Below are 27,713 nucleotides of genomic sequence, written 5' to 3' on the forward strand. Positions count from 1 at the left end.
GCCAAAGGAGGTTCAACCTGTTATTAAATCCAAGGGTTCACATACTTTTTCCACCTGCTCTGTGAATGTTTACATGGTGTGTTCAATAAAAACATGGTAACATTTAATTCTTTGTGTGTTATTAGTTTAAGCAGACTGTGATTGTCTATTGTTGTGACTTAGATGAAGATCAGATCACATTTTATGACTAATTTGTGCAGAAATCCATATCATTCCAAAGGGTTCACATACTTTTTCTTGCAACTGTATATATATTTTTTTCCTTTCTTTTTCCTTGCAGTATGGAATAGCACAGAAGTGCCATATCCCCTAATAAAGCATAGGTACAGTTAGGCTAAATTCACACAACAGTGAAAAACACCCGTGTTGACAATTGAAGTCAAAGAGGCTATTCACATTTAAAAAAAAAAAAAAAAAGCTTGTCCTATTTTTGCCAGTTTTCATGGCCAGTCGGACCCCCACTGAAATCAATGGGACCATTTTTAACGGCCATTTAGACGAGCGCAGACAAATGCCATTCAAGGGTTAAAATGGAAAAAAAAAAACATCCACTTGTGTGTGGACACTCGCTCCAGGCTTTAGGACCCGACGTTCCAAGCACAGTGACATCACATGCGCAGGTCCTGCTGCCTCCAGTGAGGAGCGAGTGTGCCGTCTTCATCCCTCCTGCGCTGGCGGTTCATCCGCTGGCGGACTTTAGACTTGTCTAAATCTATGTCAGCTCCTATGTGGGCATACATTTAGATCATGTTCTACGCCTAAAACAGGCATAGAAAATATGAAACGGCGCTGCGGGCCTACCCTTTTCCCTGCCCATACCCACTTCCTTTTTTTTTTTAGACTTGGCGTGAGCAGCAGAAAAGGCGAAAAAGTTGTACGGCACAAATAACCTTTGTACCACAATCTGCGACAGATATACGCCAAAAAGTGGAGTATATCTGTTCGTTAATGACATATATAGATTTTTTTTTTAATGGCTCTGTCAACAGTGGGAGGGCATTATATATACTGAGGCGGCACTATGTGGGCAATTATTCACTTTTTTTTGGGGGGGGGGGGGGGGGGGGGCGCACAATATACTATGGGCACTTCCAGGGGTTGGGATGTAAAAACAACATCCCGGAACTAAATCCATTTTTTTTTTTTTTTCAACAATAATTTTTATTGGTTGTTGATACATTTTAAAAAGTTATAGTTATTTTCATTCATGTGTAAAATATATATTAATAAACAACTTTTACAACAGTTTCATTGGTTTGTTAGTTTAAATTATTGATAATAAAAAGGGGTTGACATTAAAAACTGATGCAAAACGGATCCGCGGCCAGAAAATGGATGCACACCGTAATGAAGACTCTTGGACACACTTTACATCATAAGAAATCAAAAAGGAGAGAATTCAGTCTTTAATGAAGATAAACTTAATTATTCCTTATAAGAACTAAATTTACAGTGTATGACACGTCCTTCCAACAAACCGATATCAAAACACAAAGTATAGGAATATACAGAGAGTCGTGTCAGTATGACCATTTTAAAATAGAGGATTTGAGCGATTTCACTCCTTTAAATTGCACTTGTCCTGTTATCACCGAACAGCTCAAAAGGCAATGCGACGAGACGGTCACAAAATAAAACCGGAACGAGTAAAGGGTTAACGCCCGTCACTGGCAGGCTGCTCTGAACAGGGGCTCCGTAGTAGAGCAGCGTATTTTATGTACAGTATACGGTTTGTGGAACCCTCGTTGTACATGGATCCGAATGCAAGTCTTAAAGGGAAACCGTCAGTATGCAGAAGCCCCTGAAAGTGGGATGCAGAAATTAGGCGTTCCACATGCAGCAGCTCCTTTCACGCCTCTTCGACTAGTCGGCTGGGATCCGGTGAAGATTTCAGACCTCTGTAAAGACTCGGTAATGAAGTATTATATGTGCCCTTTGAAACGGATGGAGCGTCAGGGAACAGCATGGACACAATCAAGAGATGCTTATTGCAGAAATGACTAATAGGGGATATCAGTGAGGGCTCATTCATGGGGGTCATCTGCTTTCTATCCCCACCAAGGGTATCTTACACAATCCCTACAACAGATTCTCCACATTTCCGCATCATGCCGTCTTCATTCTATGTGAATTCCTTTCGTAATATTTCTACATACCACCACTAGGGGGAGCTCCCTGCATGCAACATACATTGAACTCAATAGCAAAAACCGGGTCAGTGATCGTCCGCCGAGATGTGACTGCTACAAGGATAAAGGGATTGTCTCAAGACAAACTTGTCTGCCGGTGGCCACAGCGTGGCAAGGCTGTACCCATCCCACAGTAATCTCGCAGACCACCCAGGCTGTTACCGGTCTGAGCAGCAGCTGTCTAATCCCTTCTGTTAGAAATCCCTACAATATGTCTTCCACTGAAACCTACTGCTCCTAGGGTCACCCCAGAAATTGCAGGGGGCCCTTTTAGAGTTCACGATTTTTGGGCTAATTATCAGGAACAAGGGTTTATAGGGACGCTCCTTCCTGATAATGGGCCCGTGTAATCAAGCAGCTCGTTTGTCGGCGGCACGTCTTCCTGTGTAATCAGGGATGTTGTGCCGATAATCAATAGAACCGAATTCCTCCCTCATTCAGTTTGCAGCGTCCGTCAGCTGGCACTCGCACTGCCTGACCATCCAGCAGTATAATACTGCACTTCCTTCCAGGAATTACTGCAGATACAACAGAAATTATATAATGTTCTGTCAAGTATTACAAAATGTTATTCAGCCGTTCTTTTCTTACATCTGTTTCTGGGAAAAGCTGGGTGATGACCAATATAGGCACCATGACTGCTCCCACGTAGGTCGTCAGACTCGTCACCCAGCTTTCCCAGGCTCTAGATCTGCCTCGTTAAAGGGGTTTTCTGACAATTCAATACTGATGACCTATCCTATCGGTGGGGGTCCGGCCCCCCGCTGATCAGCTGTGAAGGCACCAGCAGTAGTGCCGCACCCTTCTCACTACTTTTCCTAGGCCAGTGATGTCACGTTAGTCGTTCACGAGGCCTAGGAGCAGCGCAGCCCTGAGTGCGATACCAAGCATGACCACTAGACAATGTACGGCGCTGTGCTCTCAGGAGCGCCGCTGCCTTATCAAAACAGCTGATCGGCGGGGGTCCTGGGTGTCGGACCCCAACGATCAGATACTGATGACCTTTCCACAGGATAGTTCATCAGTTTTAAAATTTCAGAAAACCCTTTTAATGTTCAGGGATCTAAGAAAGCCAGGCGACAACCTTACTGTACATGTATTGGTGGCCATATTGTCGTCCTTGACTTCGGACATCAATTTAACCCCTTCATAGAAAACCAGCATTTAAATAAAAAGTATTAGTGCAAGTCAGTATTTAAAAAGCAGTTTGGACTATCCAACTATGGTGAAACTATAACTCTTAGCATGCCACAGGTTGTCAGGGCATGCTGGGAGTTATAATTGTGCAACAGCAGGAGACCGTGGCGCTGACATCTACCCTACCGTGCCTTCCCCTAGACAAGAGATCAGCAACCTCCGGGACTCCAGCTGTTCTGAAACTACAACTCCCAGAATCCTCCTTTCACTTCTATAGGAGTTACAAGAACCGTCGCGCAAGTGTGCATGCTGGGAGTTGTAGTTTCACAGCAGCTGGAGTGCCAGAGGTTGCCGATTCCTCCCCTATACGATAACACAACATACTGGAGCAGCTCTGCTGTACAGCATTTTACAGGTCAAATCTATCTAAACAATGCAAAAACCTGCAAACATGTCACATCCAGAGCTGCACTCACAATTCTGCTGATTTTCTGTTCCTTTCTCAGACTCCACCCTCCGCACCCCCTGCTGCAACACCGTCTAAGACAGCACATGCTCCGCTGCGTGGCATTGTGGGAGGTGTAGTGCTTACACCAGACACTTTACATGACACAGGACAGATTATTCCATACGATTATTATTATAATTATAAACCATCTTTCATATTGTTACATATTTTACATAGTACGAGATCGAGACAAAATCATAGACTGATTGATGAGAGAACAGATAGACTTCCACCACAACCCTCCGACGCCCCCTGCTGGCGGCGGACACCAGAGAGTCTCTGACTTTGCAGCGGAGAAGAAACTATCAGTATTGAGCTAGTGATGACGCATAGACCTATGCACACTCCATACCTTCCTCCATGCAGAGCCTGCATAGACATTTACCAGTCCTAAGGGGGGGGGGGGCACTCATTACCCTGGTACCAAACAAGATGACAGAGGGGACGCCCATCCCCCCCTGGTGGCGCTTCCCATGCACATTTGTCTTATGAACAGATCATGAGATGCCGGCGAGGCGCACTTAAAATAAGAATAATAATTAAGAACTCCATACAGGTGTGAAGACAAAAACCAAAAAGGTGCGGGCGCAGCCAAATTTTTTCTTTTAACCCCTTTCGCTGTCACGGGGTGTTGTGACACTGAAAGGGTTAAATCAGAGCACGCTTGAATTAGTTTTGCGCCAAGAGCCGCCGTCCGCCACATGACGGAAAGAGGAGAAATGGGGAGACAACACTGATTGAAAAGGATCCAGCAACACGTGATCGACTCGCTGCCCTGGCCCCTCCCACCTGACCTGTGGCCCCTCCCCACCCTCCTTTATCTAGTATAGTACACTCTGTAGTACACAGATTTTGAACGCCACAAGGAGTAAGAGTTGTCAAATTTGAGCAAGTAGACCCCCCGTCCGGGGTACTGGTGGCTGCCGGCGTACACCTCTTCGTGACAATCCCGCCTGTAGACCGGCACAATCTCATCCAGCTGAGGCTTGCTGGCGTTCTTTTTGGCTTTCTCTTCGTTGTTGGGGTTTTCTGTAATGAGGAGACAAGAGTCAGGAAGGAGGTCAGGCTACAAGACGACTGAGAAGAGCTAAAACAGATGGTTAAAGGGGTCTTATGGTCAGTTATGATCAGACAAGTCAAGTTCTGCAGAGAACAGAGGGTTAAAGGGCATCTGTCAGCAGGTTTGTGGCTGACCTGTTACATGTGCACTTGGCAGCTGAAGGCGTCTGTGTTGGTCCCATGTTCATATATGTGCCCGCGCATTGCTGCAAAAAATTATGATTACTCACCGGTAATTGGATTTTCCAGAACCCACGACAGCACCATGAGAGAGAGAGACGATCCGTCCCCATAGACAGGAAACCGGCAGAATAAAAGAGCGGACACTCTCCTCCCAATCCAGTGTGATATCCAAGCATCGGAGGAAGTCCGCCCACATAATGTTTAGATAACCGACAATTTTCAACTTAATACACACAATTTTATTTTTACATGCTACACCCACGTTGCGATGGAACCTTTGGTGGCCGCCTTTCCCTTATTTAATCCTTGGAAGAGGACAAAAAGAGTGAAGAAGATTTTCGCCAGGTTTCAGTGCGAGACAGATAAATAATTAATCAAAGCTCTTCTTACATCCAATCAATGAAGCGACTTTTCTTCTTCTGACCTCGGAAGTAGGAAGGACAATTTCCTGAGACCTATGAAAACTGGAAGCTACTTTTGGAATAAAAGCGGGATCCGGACGAATCAACGCCTTATCTTCCAAAATAGTGGTGTATGGAGGGTTAATGGATATGGCTTGGATTTCATTAACCCTACGAGCTGAAGTTAATGCTATTAGAGGACATGATTTCAAGGTAAGACATTTAATGGAGCTGGTATCCAACTGTTCAAACGGTGGCTGAGTCAAGGCATTTAAAACTAAGTTTAGGTCCCATGGAGGGGTTCTATGGGAGGTTATCGGGGTGGATCTGGCTACTGCTCTAAAGATTCTTGAAACCCACGTGCATCCTGCAATATCTTGATCAAACAAGGCAGAAAGAGCCGAAACTTTTTTAGGTACTACCTGCCAGACCTAGTTCTTATCCCTTTTGAAGAAATTCTAAAACTAGATGAATGGGAGCAGAAGAGGGAATTTCTTTAAACTGGATACCTGAAAACTTCCTCATTGCTAGACCTAATGCAGTCAGTTCTTTTAGGTTGGAGGATCCCCCTTTTTGGACATTTCCCCCCCCCCCCCCCCCCAAAGACCCTGAAGGGAGATCTCCTGAATATGAGCCCCCCACCCCCAGGGGCTTGTATCCATGGTTAGACATACCAGGTCTTCTAACCTCCATGGAACTCTCTGAATCAAGTTTTTTCTCTTTAACCACCATGCTAAGCTCAGGAGAGTTTGGTCTGAGATTCTTATTTTTGAATCTAAAGGATTTCCCACTGGAGAACCCTGAAGTTGTGCCCATCTTACCGCCGGGATACATGACGTGAGGGACCCCAAGATAGACATTCCCTTCCTCACAGAGACCACTGGGTTTCTGGTTAGATTTCTGATTCTCTCCTGAATATGACTGACCTTTTCTTCTGGCAACATACATTTCTGGGAAGATGAGTCTAGGATCAATCCCAAAAAAGTCTGAATTCTGGAAGGAAGAGGCTTTGACTTTTCTAGGTTTAAAGACCAAGCCTAACCGGTCTAGAATTTCTGATACCGCTCTTCCACAGGCTTCCTCTGTTTTTCCTACTATTAAAAAATCATCCAGGTATGGTATAAAAAGAATAGATATTTCTCTTGTATGAGCTGCCATCTCTGCTATTATTTTTGTGAAGACCCTTGGAGTTTTTTTGATTTTTGATGTCCGAGGAAGATTGGAACGTGATAGTATGCATCCCTGAGATTGAGTCCTGCCATGAAACAGTGAGGAGGAAGGTCATTACTGATCTTATAGTATCCATTTCTAATTTTTTTTATCTGTAGGAACTTTAAGTTTATTATTGTTCTGAAAGAACCATCCAGTTTTTTTTTACAAGTAATAGGGGAGTAAAATCCTTTGCCTTCTTCTCGCTTTGGCACAGGAACTAAAACCGATTTTCTGGTACCACTTTCTTCATAGCAGAAATTCCTTGAGCCGAAGTCTGAATTTTTGTTATTAAGAATTCTACTGGAGGGACCATACGAAATTCTAGTTTTAGTCCGGTGAGAATAGTGTCTAGAATCCACGAGTTGCAAGAAATCTGGGACCCGGCTGGGACCCGGCTTTAATCTGCCCCCTACCGGAATATTGGCGTCATTGCTGATCCTGTTTCTTTTTGTCTCCAAAAGGGTTGGCTGAAAAATCTATCCTCCCTTGATTTTTTTTTTTATCTCCTTCTCGGCTATTCCTAAAGGGATGAAAAGGAGGGCTAAATTTATTCCTCAAGGAAAAGGAACCCTGAAAATCTTTTCATTTTATCCGCAGCTTTGTCTAATAGATCATCCAGCGCCGGCCCAAAAAGGTATTCCCCTTCACATGGAATACCACGTAGCTAGTTTTTTGATGGGACGTCACCAACCCAGTTTTTTTTTAGCCAGAGCTCTCCACGGGCAGAATTTGATAAAGCGGCAGATCTGGCCACCAATCTAACAGAATCGGCCGAAGCATCTGCCAAGAAATCTGCCGCCTTTTTCATAGTGGGCAAGGACGCTAGTATTTCTTCTCTGGGATATTCATTTTTTAATTGACTTTCCAGCTCAGAGAGCCAGACCATAGGGGAACGGGCCATACATGTGGAAGCTATACTTGGTCTGAATGAAGACGGAGACGCCTCCCAGGCTCCTTTTAAAAAAGACTCAGCTTTTTCATCTAAGGGTCCTTTAGTACTCCCATGTCATCAAAGGGAAGGGCCGTTTTCCTAGAGACTTTAGATATAGCTACATCTATTCTAGGCGCCTTACCCCAAGTAGTACAGTCCTCTTTATATTAGGGATATTTTCACTTAAGGTTTTTTTGAAACAAACTTTTCTGTTCGGTTTCTTCCACTGCCCTTTAATTAAGGCTGATACATTCTTACGTACTGGGAAGGCGCTGTGGTGTCTGGATTCTAGACCCTTAAAACATAACATCCTGAATGGACTTTGGTTCTTTTATCTCTTTAACGCCCATTGTGGATCTTACGGCTTTTAAAAGCCTATCCGTATCTTCTATTGGAGAACATGGTTTGCCACTTATCTCGCCTTCCTCAAAACAAGCTGGGGACGGATTTTCAGAATGCCAATATAAGGTGGAGTGCATTTCATCTTCTTCAGAATGAGATGAAATAAACTCCTGTGTGGTATTTCTCCGTCTCAACTTTGGATATCTTGCACCGGCTGCTTTCTTAGAGGATAGAGAGGAATTCACTTCTGATCTGACAGCGATTCCTCAGCCACTGTTCTTTCAACACAACTCTGACACATCCTCTTCTCCCACTCAGGCGGTAAAACAGATTTACAAAGACCACACTCTTTATTCTTTTTTGAAACGACCTTTGCCTGTAAACACATTTAGGTATAAGGGTATCAGAAGAGAAGCAGGACTCAATACCCCTCAGAGGTGGCAGGGCTGGAGGAACTCCAGACTCCTCAGTGCGCTTCTCCTCCTCCATGTTCCTCACCGGACCGCCAAGCCAGAAACTCTGATTAGGACGCAGTCCTCCTGCTTACAGAGCGCTCTTCTCATAGGCGCTCTGTGATGACGTCACCCGCGTGTTTTCCCCGGCCTATTTCCTTGCCGGAAGCTTCTCCTCCTCCTCCCCCTGTGGCCAGGAAGTCTGTGCCTCTAGCACATCATCGACGCCGCCAGGCACACAGCGCTCCGGCACCCAAGATGCTCCCTCTGCTCGTCCCCACCAGCGCACCAACCGATGCCGCTTCTTACCTCTGGGAATTGCCCCAGGCCCAATTCCAGCCTAAAAACTGGGGTCAGCATAAAAGAAAACTGCAGGCTTCCCCAGAGACAGGAAACCACACTGAATTGGGAGGAGAGTGTCCGCCCTTTTATTCTGCAGGTTTCCTGTCTATGGGGGCAGATCCTCTCTCTCTCTCGTGGTGCTTTCGTGGTTGAAGGGGAAAAAAAATATGATGTTTTAATATATGGAAATGAGTCTCTAGGAGCTACGGGGGCGTTGCCATTACACCTAGAGGCTCTGCTCTCTCTGCAACTGTCACACCCTTTGCCCGGGCTAGGCATTATGACGTTTTCACTGCCTGGGCCTGTCAAAGTGCAGAGTGCGCGGCAGTTGCAGAGAGAGCAGAGTCTCTAGGTGTAATGGTAACGCCCCTGTTGCTCCTAGAGGCTCATTTGCAAATATTAAAACTTCATTTTTCTCAGCAATGCAGGCACATAGGAACATGGGACCAACAAAGATGTCTTCAGCTGCCAAGCGCACATGTAACAGGTCAGCCAGTGTCATAGGGACAGATCTGCTGATCTATTCCATATTTGGCTTGGGGGGGGCGAAACTTAAGCAAGGGGCTGAGGCTCAATCTTTGTGCCCTACTGCAGAGGGAAGAGGCTCCTGCTGCAGCCACCTGTCTTATAGCTAGGCACAAGGCAGTGAGGAGGGGGACACAGCTGATCTCCTGGGACACACAGAAGACGACCTCTTCTGTGTGTTATATTTCGTTTCTCATTTCTATAATCTGTGGTGGGTTGCCACACGTGGATTAGTCTAATTGAATCGGACAAAATCTGCGGCAAGTATAACTGCAAGTCCTCAGCAACAATCCTAAGGTCAGCCTTGGATTTCTGCCATGGATTCCACCGCTTTAATATAACCTAATAGAGAAGCGCTTTGTAGGCGAGACCCTCTTTCCACTGAGACCGTCCTAATAGTCTGGATTGGAGGGAGTCTCTTTAGACCGCCAGTTTAGATCTTATAGGCCATTCCCTGGGTGGATAAAAAGTTTCTGAAGGTTTAATGTTTAACCTGTCAAAACCATGCAGCCATGGATAAAGCGCATGCTGAGAGTTGTAGTTTTGTAAGACCCTGGACAGGCTGGAGACCACTGTCCTATTAGCGCCCCTTTGATTTCTATGCACAGCTCAGGGGCCCTGACAATGTGATGTGCGTGTGGAGACCCATCCCCCGACAAGACCAGGGGGTTGGGGGTCTATGCAGACAGCCTGCGCTATGAATATTACAGTAAGGCAGCAGGGGAACAGGAAGGGGTCATATAACATAATCACAGAGTAACGAACCTTCATCTTCCTCCTCGTCCTCGCTGGACTCGCTGACGTGCACACTCACAGTCGTGTTTGGGGAGTCTGTCCATTCAAAGTAAACCCCAAAACCAATGTCAAAGTTATCCGTGGCAAACTCCCAGAAAAGATAGGAGCCCTCCTCGTGTGTGGGGACGCGGACTGTGACCACCTCTCCTCTTCCCACGGTGATGACCGAGTCCGCGTCTTGCCGGATCTTCTCTTTGAAGTCTTTAATTTGGGGTCTTGTCCACATAGAAGGAGCAGCGATGACCGGCGTGGACTCTGCTGTGACAAAAGCAGACGTTAACAACCAAAAGTCGCCCTGTACCCCCCTGCAGGGATTTCTAGTACCGAGAGGAGTAAGCGCCGCAGCGGCTGACTTATGTTCCTCATGTCGGGGTACCACATCTGTATATCTAGGAGAGCTGGGCAGATAACTCATGGACAGACTGTCCCCCAAATAAACACAACTTTAGAGGTACATTGCGTCCACACCTAAAATCAGACGCTGTAGTCTATGGGGACGCACCTTTAGGTCCATTCTCCAGCAGGTCCTCCAATGGGTCGGCCTCCAGTTCTGTCTCAGAGCTGTCTATGTGTGGATGAGTTTGCCCGTTGACCGAGGGGGATTCTCCGGACCCTGTGGCAGTTCCCGTGTTCACCTTAGCTGGAGAAGTTACTGGAGAGCGGCTTCCTGCTGACAGCGCCTCCTGTTGTTTCTGTAAGGCTGCCTGTAGGGGTGGAGATCAGATGATACGTGTGAGAGGGCAACACTACGACGACCAGCCCTGCGTGGGCCACAAAGGGGTTTTCAGGGACATCGATATCTGACTGACAGGAGTCCAACTCCCGGAACAGCCATATTTCAGACTTCAGTGCAGCAAAGCCTCCAAATGATTTACTGATCTACAAATCCTCATGCACGCTGCATCTAATTCATGTGCAATTCATCATACAACCTGTATGTGAAATGCAGCACTTTCTCCCAAGATGCTCTAAGCCTTGATTTGGGGAGGGGGGTCAGTGAGGAATCTCTTTGGAGGTCTATGTGGTGGCGCCTCTACCTGTTGCTGGGCGAGCTGCACTTGGTAGAGCTGCTGCATGTACTGCTGGTAGTGCTGCTCCTGCAGTTGTCGGATCAGGATCTGTTGTTGCTCGAAGTTCCCCGGGTATTGCTGGGCCGCATACTGCTGAAACTGCACGGCGGTCTGGGAGTTCAGGGCAGCCATGATCTGCTGCCTGGAGGAAAACGGAAACGGGATTTAGATGCGAGACCATGCACGCTCCTGCTGAGAAGCCTCCTGCTGTGCAGAGCTTGAGCTGAAGCGTGACTGCAGTGCTAAAATGATGGTGGCCCCCGGCTCATTCACAACCCAGGGCTACAAGACAAATCCACTAATGTGAGTACATTGGCCCCTGAGACGTCTGCAGGGAGACACGGCGTGATATATCAGCCAGTCATGCGAGCAGAGCGGGCGCCGCTGCTCCTTACAGGCTTTCCAAAATCCCCCAAGATATCCATATGAAGGGCGTAGTACGAGGATAAGCAACCTGCAGCACTCCAGCTGCTGTGAAACTACAACTCTCAGCATGCAAACTTACTTGGCTGTTCTTGCAGGAGGATTCTGGGAGTTGTAGTTTGAGAACAGCTGAAGTGCTGGAGGCGTATATATAACAGCTGACTCCTGATGGGAGTACTTACTTCTGCTGCTCCATTCGAAACCTCTCATCTTCTGCACGCATCCTCTCCTCCTCTTCCCTCCTCCGTCTCTCCTCCTCCTCTTTCCTCCGCCTCTCCTCCTCCCGTAGCAGGCGCTGACGCTCCTCTTCTTCGCGCCTTCTCCGCTCCTCCTCCTCCCTCCTGTAAAAGAATCGGCAGATGATGCTTTACAAGACATGGACGGCAGCCTGTGGAAACCATTGCTCTACCCCCGGGTGATGCACGCTGGGCAGTTTTTTTAGCTCTGCCAGCTACGATCAGCGAATCCAGCCAAGCTGCATTGTCTGCTGGAGTATGAAACTCACTTCTTATACCGTCAGAGTCTCAGACTGCTCTTCTGTCCCCCATGCTTTACCCTGCAGTGTGGATTCTGTAATGCTGAACTTATAGGATTTAAGAAATTATATGAGGGAGGATTTAATCAAACTAGATTAGTAAATTCTTTTTTTTTGAATCAAATCGTTTTTATTAAACAATAAATACATATTATAACATAATACAATATGTTGACTTTTTCTTTCTTTAAATTATCCACGATGCAGATTCAGTGAACAACAATACTCATAAGTATATCACCACTCAGTATTATCATGAATCCATAAGATTAGTAAATTCTTGATGACAAACATTGTTGGCGCTATCTAAAATAATTATACTTGACTTTTTTGGACCAGCGCCACCTCCATCCATGGGCTGTATCTGGTATTGCAGCTTCATTAAATGAAATGAGGTTGAGCTGCAATACCACTAACGCCCTGTAGAAAGGTGCGGTCCTGTTTCTTGAAGAACGCTGTCATTTTTTTTATTTTATAATCCTGCACCATCCTGACTGGGAAAGTATGAAATAGTGGAAAATAATCGTCTGGTGACTCAACGCAGTGACTCCAGGACAGATCGACCCGCCGGATCAGAGACTGCTGGAAGTGGTGGCCTAAAACGGGTCACCATCGGCACCAGATGTTCCCCCCCCCCCCCCCCCCCCCCCCCGAGAGACTGGGACGGCAGTGACCTGCGCACGGCCGGAGACCCCGGCTCAGGGAACCACGTGAAAACTGTAAACTGGGTTTCCAATAGTTCCCAGCGATTCACAGGCTGCAGAGCTTCCCCTTTAAATCCCTCACTGCAGTGCTCGGACTATCCGGATGCCAGACTAAAGGACTAACAGCGTAATCATACGTAGGTGCCATTGAAGCAGGGTGGGGGGAGGGCAAGCAAAAGGAGTCCTGGGAATTGGACTATTTTGGTCGCTGTATTTTTCCGCCTTCCCGAGGGGACATCGCCGTCCCGGAGGAGATTCTGATTATGTAAGATCATTATGGCATTGCTATAAAAATAAAAAAAACACAGACGCCGTATCTGGGCAGCAGATGTTGGGAGACGGTAAAAATCACTGCTACAGTGAAATTCCTTTAGTCTGGTAACCAATAATCCGGCACAGCACTGCTACATACATAACCTTATACATTTCCTCAGACAGCAGGACATTGATATTTTCAGTCTTGTTCACATGTCGCTGGTTTTTTTAACATATTGCGACGTGTGAAGAAGCCCTTCTACTAGATCTCTGGTCTTCTGTAAGGGCGTGAACCAGTTCTACACGTTTCTATAACCGCCCGATAATCCAGCAGGTATCCTGTCCCCTGGATTACGCGGGATTACAGGACTCAGGGCGTTACCTCTTTCGCTCTTGCTCTTCTTTCTCTATTTTGTGGGAGGTGACGTATGGGGAGAAGAGGTGGCAGCAGGTGTTCAGCAGGGTGACAAACTCCGTCATGGCTTCTTGCTTGCTCATGTTGCCCAGGGTGGCCCATTCTTTCCTATGAGGACAAAGACGCAGTGTGAACGGCGCTTGGCAGGAGCACACTTTTTTTTAAGCAATGTACCATGACTTTTTAACACACCATACTTGTAAGAACTCTGCTTGCTGTCAACTTGTACAGACTTTGAGTTTGTTATACTTGTATCCGGTCTACACCGCGCTCTGCGAGGGACACAGTCTGGACTCCTGTGCTGATACACTGCAGCAAACTATCAGTACAGGAGAGATTTGTGCCTTCCATCTGTAGGTTATGAAGAAGAGGGGGGGTGTGGGTGGAGCGACGGAATGATGCCTGACTGCAGGATCAGACTACACAGGGCTTTGTTTGTAGTCGGTTACCATGGAGACGCATAGGAAACTGTGAATGCGTTACATAGAATGGAAGGAATGAAACAAACTGCACTTTACCTCCGATCATTGCCCAGAACATCGAAGAAGCCGACCTCGGGGCAGGTGTCCGGGTTGTAGGGCCCCAGGAGAACTTGTTTGTGCAGCGCCACCAGCTTCAGCTTCTCTTCGTAGGTTGGGTGGAAAGCCTTCCCGTCCTTCTCTGTCAAGAGACCACAAAGGGACAGCAGTTAGAAGAAGCATCATGTGTTCACTGAGCGATAGCAGATAACCCGATTCTCCAGGAGATAAGCAGCGCTGGAAGGAAATGGCAGCTCCTTATACCCCTACATCATGTGTGTGGGTTGAGGTGTTGTGTCAGATCCTCAGGATAGGTCATCAATGAGATTGGCGGGGGTATTGCAGCCCGGGTACAGTCACTTGAATGGGACTGAGCTGCGCTTCGGCCACGTGACCGATGAACGTGACATCACTGGCCTAGGAATAGGCTGCGCCACGGCCTCCTCATATAACTGATCTTCGGGGGTCCCGGGAGTCGGACCCCTGCCGATCTAATACTGATGACCTTAGCATCTCTGCCACCTAGGGGCAAACTCAGCCAAATATTGTGATGAAAGCATTTCATACAGGGACAAGACGCTGTGTTCTGCCATATAATGCTCCAAAGCAAGAGGAATTGTGAAATTTGCCATGTGACCAGTCAGATGCCTGCAACATGTGAACACGGCCTAAAGCAAATGACCCCACCACCAGAATGCAGTCATCAGGCGCTGGTATGAAATGGCCTTCATCACCCACATCACTGGGATTAATGAGTCACATCGTTACTTGGAAATGCAATAAAGCCACCAACATAACACATAATACCAGAAGAACCTGCCCGATATTCTACCCTGCAGAGGGAGAGCGGCCGCGTCCTCCGGATTGTTGTGCCTTTTCATAAGTGTATAACATTTATATCAAAATATCCTATTATAGTGGATTTGATTACCTATGAGAGGCCATGTTGTGTTATATTCACCATTGTGTATGTATTTTAAAGTAGGCCGAAAGAGGCTCATGGAGAGGACACAGTTCATATAATTTCTTCTCTGTAGATGTACCAGTCTGAGAAGAGTCATTCTCGTCTCCTTATACATTTATGACTGAGATAAGGATATTTTCTAGACGAATCTGGTACTAATTACCCCAACAGTTTAATGTCTATTGATGAAGCAGAAAATCTGATGTATATGTATAATGAACATTAAGTTTTAAGTATAAGATAATCAACAGGACATATATTGTTTTGTATTGTTGAATATTATGAAGGACTTCGATGCATCTATTATCTTATATATTTCTCACTAGGAACGCATACACTCCTAAAGCATGATGAAAAGAATTTAAGTGTAAAATTTTGTTAATAAGAGTGTTATTTTAACTAACAATCAACCGTTGGAGTAACAGAGGAAACACACATGTCTGAGGGTACAAGGTCCATTATATTCTTATCAATACCTAAATTTTCATAGTATGGGAAAAGTCTAAATGGTGCCACAAAGTCTATGCCTTAATGGGTTTATGTGTCAAAGATAATCCCTTAGATCCGATTTAGGATTCCATATATTATGTGTATAGAATGTAAGAGAAATCAGACCTGGACAGTTAACCCTTAATAGTGATGATGCTAGTAGCTTATGCAATAGTGCCACCTAGGTATGAATATGTAACATTGCACCAACAGCTGAAATGCATTCTGGGTGATAACTTGACATCACAGTCATCATCATATGTACACGCCTAACAGACAATGATTGGAAAACTCAAAGTTAGGAAGGTGTGTCTAACTGATAAGTTGGTGATCATAAACCTTACACACATGAAGGGGGGGGGAGACGACAAACAGGGAGCAACAGAAAACACAGAAACACAGAGAAACAAAGAAAGGAAGCACAACCCAGGAGAAAATCCCAATGATCAGAACGGACCTTTGAGCTGACTTCCCTTAGACTCTGCATATCATCTGGACTTTATTATGTGTATTATGTGTAGTATTGATTAAATTAATTAGCCTGATATTTAGCAACTCCCTGCTTTATTGCGGATGTGTAATGTTACATGTACTACATCAATATTATCACTGTTCAGCAAAGATGCATATTACTGAATAAAAGATCCAATATTAATATCAGAGAGAATCTCTGATTGGAATATTCATTCCATAGTCATATCAGGCTTGATAATTTATAACTTATGCAGCAATACTACCAGATATCAGAGATTGGTCATAGTTTGAGCAGAACAAGGGTTTGTATCTGTCCTCACCACTATTGAGTATATCTCATAATGGTCGTTGAGACTGTTGTATTACATTTTATGTTTGAGAGGTGATGTGGGACGCTGGTATTCTGTTAGAATTTTGGGTACTGCATATCACTGTGTGTTATTGCATATTATTGAGTTCTTCTATTGATTAAGCTTTGATTGTATTCTGAGTTATTGTATAATAAATTATTCATATTTTTGCATAGACACTTGTACCTTATTTTACCCATTGCACAAAATAATTAAATTAACGACTATCTCTTTTTGAGGTGTTTTATATGTCCACCTCTAGGATCAATTCCCTTGGATCCTATCTTTTATATAAAGCATTTGCGTTATATCCCCGACAGGATATCTCCTCCTGCTCAGGCCTGCAAACAACGAGCTGCGCAGATCAGAGGGAGGACGAAAAAAATAAAAATAAAAAATCATACAGGACGCACTTCTCTGTAACTGTGTGCAGGCATGTATGTAGTGCTTATGTATGTGATAAGAGGCGTGCAGGCATGTGTGCATACACTAGTAAGTATTTAGACTGATGTGTGTATATACATATTAGTGTACGCATGTACATATTAGTGTACGCATGTACGTGTTTGCACACATACGTGTGTGTAAGCTGTAGCGTTATGAAATCCAGGAGGAAACAACTGGCCGGAGTTCACCATTTCTGGCTTTGCCAGACACCGCCAGATCCCCACTGACTATAACAGGATGGGACGGTGACCAGGGCGGTTTCCGGCATAAATGCTGCACGCAGCGGTTTTTCTCTGGCCAAGAGCCGGGATTTATGCTGGAACAGGAATAACTAGCGTTATTAAAGATGCAGATGGCGGCTACACCAGTGATATATGTATATATGTGTATGTTCAGATGTAGAAGGCGCTAAATTACCTACCATGGCGCTCCAGGCACCTTCATAGCTTGGCAGAGTATATGACGGTTGTCACAGGCGGGCTGCGGTAACGGTGTGGGGAGTTTAGCTCCTGCTACATCTGGTTGTGTACATGCAGTGTATGGGCACGTGTGCATATGTATATAAGGGCTCATGCACACGACCGTGTATGTATTTTGCGGTCCGAAAAACACGGATCCGCAAAAGATCTAGATGACGTCTGTATGTGTACTGTATTTTACGGAACTGAACAGTTCTATTCTTGTCCGTAATGCAGACAACAATGGGACATGTTCTATTTTTTTGCAGGACGGACATGCGGACATACGGAAACAGAATGCATTTCAGTTTTTTTTGCGGTCCCACTCAAGTAAATGGTTCCGTATACGGGCCACAAAAAAACTAAACGGACACGGAAACCAAATACGTTCGTGTGCACGAGTCCTAAATGTATGTAGGCATGCGGTCACTAGGCCTGTGGCTTGCTAGGAATAAAAGCACAATCTGCACTAGAAACACATAAACAGCTCCTGAATTTTTCATGCCCCTTTAACTTTTACACTGTCTGATACAACATGGAGACCGGATGCACTTTCATCCAATGCGCGACTCGCCATCTGCCATTTTGTCTCTAGTGTGGCCTCTAGATCGACGAATACAGTCGAGTTTACTCAGATCCGCACTATATCGTCCGCGGGATCATAGATAAGGCTGCCGCTCTGCACAGTCTGTACCTAACAGAAATCAGAGACGTGTCCTGCAGCGAGGTCACATGACTCTATGATGGACGGCGGGTGCGAGACCCGAGAGTAGTCATCAGCTTCCCCCAGGGTGAACAGACCAGTATGAAGGGCCTTCGCCAACTGCATAACATATCCCAGAAGTCTTAATTAGTGACGATTCACTGCCCTGAAGAGAGCGGCCGGGAACACAATGTCACATGGACGGGGAACAGCTGCGCCCGTCCCCACCGCAGGGTCACATCTTAAAGACACAACCTTCTAATTTACTTCACATTTATATTTCTCATCTGTAAGAATCTGCTTGCTGGCAGTAAATAAAGACTTGTACAGAGCTTGGGGAAACTGTATCCAGTTTTTGGGAGAACCAGTCAATACAATGCATCAGTGCAGGTGACTTGTAACAAATTATCGGGAGAGAGATTTATGCCGGATCGAATACTTTGTAGAAAAACCTGCTGCGAGATGGACAATGTCTGCACCAATTTTATCCTCTGCAGGGACGTGTCCTTTTTCAGGGGGTGTGCACTTTCTGCTGGAGCTCACTTCCAATCACAGCTCAGGGGGTGTGTCCTTTTGGGACAGCTCTCTCCCTATCACAGATGAGGGGGGGGGGGATTTCTGCTGCAGCTCTCTCCACATCCAAGGTCGGGGTATGCGTTCTTTCTAGTGCAGCTGTCTCCCTATCAGAGCTCAGGGGGCATGACTTTTCTTCTACAGCTCTCTCCCTGTAACAGCTCATGGGACGTCCTTTATAATGAAGCTCTCTCTCCATATCACAGCCCGGGGGTGTGCCCTTTTCAGCTGCAGCTCTCTCCCCAAGACAGCTCAGAGGTAATTTCCTTTCTGCTGCAACTTTCCCAATCACAAATCAGACGGCATGTCCTTTCAGCTACAGTGCTATCCCTATGACAGCTCGTGGGCCATGTACTTTCCGCTGCAGCTCTCTCCCTGTGTCAGCTCAGTGGCCATGTTCTTTCCGCTGCAGCTCTCACCCCGTGTCAGCTCAGTGGGCGTGTTCATTCCGCTGCAGCTCTCTCCCTGTGTCAGCTCAGTGGACGTGTTCTTTCCGCTGCAGCTCTCTCCCTGTGTCAGCTCAGTGGGCGTGTTCTTTCCGCTGCAGCTCTCCCTCCTTGTACCTGTCGCAACAGTAGATCCGGCTGGTGGCAGCTGAAATTCTGAACTGAGCATGTGCGACCACCTTATGCAATGTTACAGCACTGCACACAAAAATAAGGAAAAGAAGAAACAGCAGGTGGCGCTATACAAATAGATTTTTTTTGAATTCTCTCTCCCTGTGTCAGCTCAGTGGGCGCGTTCTTTCCACTGCAGCTCTCTCCCTGTGTCAGCTCAGTGGCCATGTTCTTTCCGCTGCAGCTCTCACCCCGTGTCAGCTCAGTGGGCGTGTTCATTCCGCTGCAGCTCTCTCCCTGTGTCAGCTCAGTGGACGTGTTCTTTCCGCTGCAGCTCTCTCCCTGTGTCAGCTCAGTGGGCGTGTTCTTTCCGCTGCAGCTCTCTCCCTGTGTCAGCTCAGTGGGCGTGTTCTTTCCGCTGCGGCTCTCTCCCTGTGTCAGCTCAGTGGGCGCGTTCTTTCCGCTGCAGCTCTCTCCCTGTGTCAGCTCAGTGGCCATGTTCTTTCCGCTGCAGCTCTCACCCCGTGTCAGCTCAGTGGGCGTGTTCATTCCGCTGCAGCTCTCTCCCTGTGTCAGCTCAGTGGACGTGTTCTTTCCGCTGCAGCTCTCTCCCTGTGTCAGCTCAGTGGGCGTGTTCTTTCCGCTGCAGCTCTCTCCCTGTGTCAGCTCAGTGGGCGCGTTCTTTCCGCTGCGGCTCTCTCCCTGTGTCAGCTCAGTGGGCGCGTTCTTTCCGCTGCAGCTCTCTCCCTGTGTCAGCTCAGTGGACGTGTTCTTTCCGCTGCAGCTCTCTCCCTGTGTCAGCTCAGTGGGCGTGTGCTTTCCGCTGCAGCTCTCTCCCTGTGTCAGCTCAGTGGGCGTGTTCTTTCCGCTGCAGCTCTCTCCCTGTGTCAGCTCAGTGGGCGTGTTCTTTCCGCTGCAGCTCTCTCCCTGTGTCAGCTCAGTGGACGTGTTCTTTCCGCTGCAGCTCTCTCCCTGTGTTAGCTCAGTGGGCGTGTTCTTTCCGCTGCAGCTCTCTCCCTGTGTCAGCTCAGTGGACGTGTTCTTTCTGCTGCAGCTCTCTCCCTGTGTCAGCTCAGTGGGCGTGTGCTTTCCGCTGCAGCTCTCCCTCCTTGTACCTGTCGCAACAGTAGATCCGGCTGGTGGCAGCTGAAATTCTGAACTGAGCATGTGCGACCACCTTATGCAATGTTACAGCACGGCACACAAAAATAAGGAAAAGAAGAAACAGCAGGTGGCGCTATACAAATAGATTTTTTTGAATTGCTCAGTGGCTGTATTAGATTTTTAATTGCATGTCATTACAGAAGCATTTGGGGGAGTTGGCTTGCAAAATGGCGATTTTTTTTTTGTGGGAAAACCTCTATAAAAAAAAATGAAAAAGAAAACACCAAAAAAAGGGCTAAAAGTAATTCTAACCCATTAGAGCAGGCATGCTCAACCTGCGGCCCTCCAGCTGTTGCAAAACTACAACTCCCAGCATGCCCGAACAGCCTACAGCTATCAGCCTATAGCAGGGCATGCTGGGAGTTGTAGTTTTACAACAGCTGGAGGGCCGCAGGATGAGCATGCCTGCATTAGAGGGACTTAACCTGCAGCCAATTTCCAGAGAGTGAGGGGCAACGTTTCTCAAACGGAGGTAACATATTCATCACGTCCAATCAGGCCCCCCCCTCCCCCGACCTCAGGGACTGCAGCACAATAGTACAACCGCATATAGTAACTGACGGCCCCTGTGTATCCACCAGGACGGGTATAATGATTACAGCTGAGGAGGTACAATGAAAACCAGTTTCACCAGTTTCCCTTTAAATTGGTTTCTATTTCTGCAGCACTGATGCTACTTGGACCTGAGAGGGAGTTGCCCTTTAAGCAGTCCCCAGCAGCGACAAGTCGTTCTGAAGACACCTGTGTCACCCTATCCCCCGTGCCAGTGATGACCTGTGGCGGTCGGCAGCACGTCAACTCCCTGCGTGGTACACTGAAAAATAAATAACTCTCCCCCGTGAGACGACATCTTGTAACCTCGGGATCATTTTTGATGTCTGATCAGGATTAAAATCCGCTAGAAAAGGGGAGGTAGAAACAGTTTTGTAAAAATAAGTAAATAAAATAAAAATGAAAAGATACCCTCCCTGTATGTAGTGATCCCTCCTATATAACCTACTCTGGAGTGTGACTGTGTATGCCCCCTAGTGGCTGGGACCACAACTGCAATGTATGAATAATTGCTGCCTGCAAACGTGGTACCAAGCAGCAGAGAATACATTTTGGGGCACGGGTCTTCTGGGCTAATGGGTGTGCTGACGATCCCGGGCAAAAAATAAAAGCAAGGGGGAAATAGCCCCCCGCCGCGTCCCAGAGGAAAGCACTCATCCTGCTTTCCACCACAATGGCTCCAGCTGCAGTCAGATATCTGAATGAAAGAAGAGAAAAGGATAAATCCCCCCGGACAGATGCGTGCAGCAGCAGCCCCCCCCCCCCCCCCCGTCCTTGTCTAGCTTGCTGCAGTCACTTATGTCGGGAAAAATGCCACTTATACACGCTGGACTAGGCCGCTCCGCATCTAGGTTAATGTAAAAGGAGATGTAAAATAAATACCGCCACATAAGGATCCTGGATCCATCCACAAGTGACACGGGGGGGGAAATTAATATGGGAGACAAAAGGGAAAAGTATCAGTGCCAGGAGGGCGGCAAAACATATAAATCACCTAGAAGAGTCCAGAGTGTCCGCTGATTGTCAACTACAGGACCTGGTCTCACTAAGGGAATACATTCCTGATCCCGTGTTATACTCCAGAGCTGCACTCACTATTCTGCTGGTGGAGTCACTGTCTACATACATTACATTACTGATCCTGTACTGATCCGGAGTTACATCCTATATTATACTCCAGAGCTGCACTCACTATTCTGCCGGTGGAGTCACTGTGTACATACATTACTGATCCTAAGTTACATCCTGCATTATACTCCAGAGCTGCACTCACTATTCTGCTAGTGCAATCACTGTGTACATACCTTACATTACTTATCCTGTACTGATCCTGAGTTACATCCTGTATTATATTCCAGAGCTGCACTCACTATTCTGCTGATGCAGTCACTGTGTACATACATTACATTACTTATACTGTACTGATCCTGAGTTACATCCTGTATTATACTCCAGAGCTGCACTCACTATTCTGCTGGTGCAGTCACTGTGTACATACATTACATTACTTATCCTGTACTGATCCTGAGTTACATCCTGTATTATACTCCAGAGCTGCACTCACTATTCTGCTGGTGCAGTCACTGTGTACATACATTACTTATCCTGTACTGATCCTGAGTTACATCTTGTATTATACTCCAGAGCTGCACTCACTATTCTGCTGGTGCAGTCACTGTGTACATACATTACATTACTTATCCTGTACTGATTCTGAGTTACATCCTGTATTATGGAAAAAGTAGTATAGACAAACCGCTCACTCCCCTTACTATTCTGGATTGGGTGCTCTAGTCTCAAATTGATTCACTCAAATCAACAAAGGCGTAATAAAAAGTATATATTATGTAGTATGAGACTGGCACTTCCTCGCATGGAAATAGAGCAATAGTAATAGTGTTGTTACACAATATTTAATTGGCAAAATATATTAAAATACAACATCACAATACAATATTAAAAAAACAATCGCTGCAGCGGAGACAAAATCAGTCCCTAAAAATACCTAAAATCTAAAACTTCTATAAAAACTCAAAAAAAGTCCAAAAAGAAGGGGACCATACGTCCTGAATGTGCAAAAATATCGCAAGCCAAAAGTGTCAGTCTATTCCTTATAATAGTATTGGCATTCCTTTCTTGTATGCAATATAACATGCAAAATCCATGCAAGGCACCTTTTCAAATATTCGGAATTGTCCGATATAAATATTCAATAAAGTATCCAATCGGACACCAAGTTGTTGCTCTCAGGTGAATGTCGATTATCCTGCAGTCCCAATATTCAATCCTTTTGATTTTTACTCACGGTATTTATTCACGTGGTTCTCAGTGTTTAGCGTCCCACCTGGTTCGTTCGTCTTTGGTCTCCTGAGTTACATCCTGTATTATACTCCAGAGCTGCACTCACTATTCTGCTGGTGCAGTCACTGTGTACATACATTATTTATCCTGTACTGATCCTGAGTTACATCCTTTATTATACTCCAGAGCTGCACTCACTATTCTGCTGGTGGAGTCACTGTGTACATACATTACATTACTTATCCTGTACTGATCCTGAGTTACATCCTGTATTATACTCCAGAGCTGTACTCACTACTCTGCTGGTGGAGTCACTGTGTACGTCTATTACTTAGCCTGTACTGATCCTGAGTTGCATTCTGTAATATACTCCAGAGCTGCACTCACTATTCTGCTGGTGCAGTCACTGTGTACATACATTACTTATCCTGTACTGATCCTGAGTTACATCCCATATTATACTCCAGAGCTGCACTCACTATTCTGCTGGTGGAGTCACTGTGTACATACATTACTTATCCTGCACTGATCCTGAGTTACATCCTGTATTATACTCCAGAGCTGTACTCACTATTCTGCTGGTTGGGTCACTGTGTACATACATTACATTACTTATCCTGTACTGATCCTGAGTTACATCCTGTATTATACTCCAGAGCTGCACTCACTATTCTGCTGGTGCAGTCACTGTGTACATACATTACTTATCCTGTACTGATCCTGAGTTACATCCTGTATTATACTCCAGAGCTGCACTCACTATTCTGCTGGTGCAGTCACTGTGCACATACATTACATTACTTATCCTGTACTGATCCTGAGTTACATCTTGTATTATACTCCAGAGCTGCACTCACTATTCTGCTGGTGCAGTCACTGTGTACATACATTACTTATCCTGTACTGATCCTGAGTTACTTCCTGTATTATACTCCAGAGCTGCACTCACTATTCAGCTGGTGGGGTCACTGCGTTATCAGAGAAAAGAAGCCGTTCTATATATGGTGTAATGTGTCCGTTTCTCGACTGTTCTATCTCTGCTGTCAGCTCTGCAGTAAATACTATGAATTAAAGGGGCTCTCTAACCCCAGCTGTGGGTGCTGCCTGGATAGTGAACCCTTATACAGAGCCCGTCGATCTGACCTTCCTGTCTGTATCATGCAGCAGCCCTCGGGAGAGAGAGCAGCTCCTTGCCTATAATGGGGGGGGGGGGGGGGGGGGGGTTCCTTCTATGTTCTCTCTATGCAGTAACGGGACGTACAGGAAGGGATTGTTCTCGAGGGCAAAATCTGGAGAGAAATCCATAGTTACAAAATCTACATTGCAGTCAATGGAGGGGTTAAGAGCCGGTCCACAAGGGAAGCAGAGCTGCACCGCTCCAGCAGTGTGCCCCATAAAGAGCCCCCCCCCCGGCCCAGATCCATGCTCTGGGGGGGTCAAGTCTAATAATATTTTGTCCCATCATTTCAGTGGGGGAGGGGGCAACCACGATTTCACTGCCCATAGGAGCTCCACTGCACAAAGAAGTTACATGACACCATCTCTGCACCTGTGTCAGTCAAACTGCACTTCTAGCATTCTCTTCATGGAGTATTGGGCTGCATCGGTCGGTGCTGCAGTTTCTGTGAGAATCGCATCTGCAAAGATCGAAACACACGAGGACCCGAAAGAGCAGCGGGATCCCCCCCAGTCTGTACCAGTCTATGTATAGCAGAGTCATGTCTGCGCAGCACTGCAGAGGATGGTCTGCCAGAAAATACTATTCTTTACACAATGGGATGTCTAAATGTAAATATTATCACATTATAATAGAAATATTTATAAATAAAAGGTATATTTGTATTCTTCTACTGTATACTGGGAATGCTGTGGTGTGTACTGGGAATCTTGTGGTGTGTACTGGGAGTGTGAAGCCTGTGCTGTGTACTTGGAGTGCGAATCTGGTGAACTGGGAATCCTGTGGTGTGTACTGGGAGTGTGAACCCTGTATACTGGGAATCCTGTGGTGTGTACTGGGAATGCCATGAGGTGTACTGGGAGTGTGAATCCTGTTCCCCTGTATACTGGGAATGCTGTAATGTGACTCCTGTGTACTGGGAATCCTGTGATGTATACTGGGAATGCCATGATGTGTACTGGGAGTGTGAATCCTGTTCCCCTGCATACTGGGAATGCTGTAATGTGACTCCTTTATACTGGGAATCCTGTGGCGTGTACTGATGAGGTGGCCGAGGTGTGGAGGAATGAGGAAGGAAATGACAGGATGAATGAGCCAGGCACTACACACTGTCACTAGTAACACAACATAGCAGAGCCGAGTGGCGGACACGTCTATGACGCCGGTCCAGGTGGCGGATTCTAGATTTTCATTGCTGGTAATGGAGCAAATGGAAAGCATGGAGTATCTGTAATAGAACTACAACTCCTAGCGTACACTGATCCATAGGATGAGAGTATTACAACGTTAGATTGAAGCCTACTGATTTAGTGCAATGGTCCCAAGCCCCGGGAGGCAGCGCACAGGGGGGTCCCAAGCCCCGGGAGGCAGCGCACAGGGGGGTCCCAAGCCCCGGGAGGCAGCGCACAGGGGGGTCCCAAGCCCCGGGAGGCAGCGCACAGGGGGGTCCCAAGCCCCGGGAGGCAGCGCACAGGGGGGTCCCAAGCCCCGGGAGGCAGCGCACAGGGGGGTCCCAAGCCCCGGGAGGCAGCGCACAGGGGGGTCCCAAGCCCCGGGAGGCAGCGCACAGGGGGGTCCCATGCCCCGGGAGGCAGCGCACAGGGGGGTCCCAAGCCCCGGGAGGCAGCGCACAGGGGGGTCCCAAGCCCCGGGAGGCAGCGCACAGGGGGGTCCCAAGCCCCGGGAGGCAGCGCACAGGGGGGTCCCAAGCCCCGGGAGGCAGCGCACAGGGGGGTCCCAAGCCCCGGGAGGCAGCGCACAGGGGGGTCCCATGCCCCGGGAGGCAGCGCACAGGGGGGTCCCATGCCCCGGGAGGCAGCGCACAGGGGGGTCCCATGCCCCGGGAGGCAGCGCACAGGGGGGTCCCATGCCCCGGGAGGCAGCGCACAGGGGGGTCCCATGCCCCGGGAGGCAGCGCACAGGGGGGTCCCATGCCCCGGGAGGCAGCGCACAGGGGGGTCCCATGCCCCGGGAGGCAGTGCACAGGGGGGTCTCATGCCCCGGGAGGCAGCGCACAGGGGGGGTCCCATGCCCCGGGAGGCAGCGCACAGGGGGGTTCCATGCCCCAGGAGGAGGGGTTCACCTACACAGGGGGTAAATAAAAGAAAAAAACACCCCTCTGGACCACCATCCAAGCTCTGCACCAGCATTCAGCAGCACCACCTAGTGGTCAGCGCTGCTCAGTGACACAAGTGTCAGTTACCTTTGAAGAACTTGAGGGCCAGACCATAGAGCTCCTCCAGACTGAAGCCCCAGCGCTGCTCCAGGCTCTGGGCCTCCGTGTCATCCTGTGGCGCTGGCTCCCGGCTCGGCTCCTCCATGTCAACCCTCCTCTCCCCAACCGCAGGTTCCTCGGGATCCGGGGTCAGCGTTAAGCCGTCAATGGAGACCTCCAGCCTCTCTGCGCTGCTCACCACCGCCATCCTCCCCCCGCTCACAGCGCCGGCCACGTCCCGACTTCCGGCTCCACTCTCAGAGTGACGCGGGGGCGCGCACGTCACCTCCGCTGGGCTGGCTACCAGCAGGGCGCATGCGCAAAACACAATTTCGTGGCCGCGCAGCCCAGTCTCGTCGGATAGTCAGGGAAGGGAAGTGCGCCCCCGCCAGCTTACCCGGAGAATTACATAGCAGTAGCCTTATAATCATTGCTAGTTTTTATTATTATTAACTGTAATTTTTTATTTTATTTATTTATTCAGGATGTAACTCAGGATCAGTACAGGATAGGTAATGTATGTACACAGTGACTGCACCAGCAGAATAGTGAGTGCAGCTCTGGAGTATAATACAGAATGTAACTCAGGATCAGTACAGCATAAGTAATGTATGTACACAGTGACTCCACCAGCAGAATAGTGAGTGCAGCTCTGGAGTATAATACAGGATGTAACTCAGGATCAGTACAGGATAAGTAATGTAATGTATGTACACAGTGACTGCACCAGCAGAATAGTGAGTGCAGCTCTGGAGTATAATACAGGATGTAACTCAGGATCAGTACAGGATAAGTAATGTAATGTATGTACATAGTGACTCCACCAGCAGAATAGTGAGTGCAGCTCTGGAGTATAATACAGGATGTAACTCAGGATCAGTACAGGATAAGTAATGTAATGTATGTACACCATGGGTGTCAAACATGCGGCCCGCAATGAAGATCTTTGCGGCCCGGCAGTCTAGTATCTCTGAACATGAGCGCGCTGCTATCGGCGCGCTCATGTTCTCTCAGCAGCACGGGGAGAAGGAAGCTGTCCTCCCTCCCCCCTGTGCTGCTGCCGCTGCCACCAATGAGAAGAGAGGGGGGAGGAGGGGCGGGCGCACTGCGCCACCAATGAGGAGAGAGGGGCGGAGGAGGGGCGGGCGCACTGAGCCACCAATGATAGGACTATTCCCATTTCCCACACAGAGCGGCGCCCAGCGATGTCTCAGCACTCACCATTAGTCCTGGGCGCCGCTCCGTTCGCCCGCAGTGCCCCATTACTGTCTCCTCTCCTGCTCCACATGCTGC

The 27,713-nt window shown here is 47.5% G+C and overlaps 1 protein-coding gene across 2 annotated transcripts; it reads right to left on the bottom strand.

Annotated features, from left to right (window-relative positions):
• Positions 1-1,376: 1,376 nt before the first annotated feature.
• On the bottom strand, positions 1,377-26,687 carry ACBD3 (acyl-CoA binding domain containing 3). Of its 2 annotated transcripts, none has more exons than XM_040430585.1 (8): positions 26,409-26,687; positions 13,997-14,138; positions 13,446-13,586; positions 11,752-11,910; positions 11,114-11,288; positions 10,579-10,780; positions 10,047-10,334; positions 1,377-4,863 (listed from the first exon to the last, which is right to left on the bottom strand). In XM_040430585.1, the coding sequence occupies exons 1-8, from the start codon at positions 26,626-26,628 to the stop codon at positions 4,652-4,654; spliced, it is 1,539 nt and encodes a 512-aa protein (XP_040286519.1). In that variant the 5' UTR covers positions 26,629-26,687; the 3' UTR covers positions 1,377-4,651. The 2 variants fall into 2 exon arrangements, with proteins under 2 accessions (XP_040286519.1, XP_040286520.1); XM_040430586.1 differs by having other exon boundaries at positions 4,652-4,863; positions 10,047-10,331; positions 26,409-26,628.
• Positions 26,688-27,713: the final 1,026 nt, after the last annotated feature.

This window comes from Bufo bufo, chromosome 4 (genome assembly GCF_905171765.1).
Source record: "Bufo bufo chromosome 4, aBufBuf1.1, whole genome shotgun sequence".
NCBI lineage: Eukaryota > Metazoa > Chordata > Amphibia > Anura > Bufonidae > Bufo > Bufo bufo.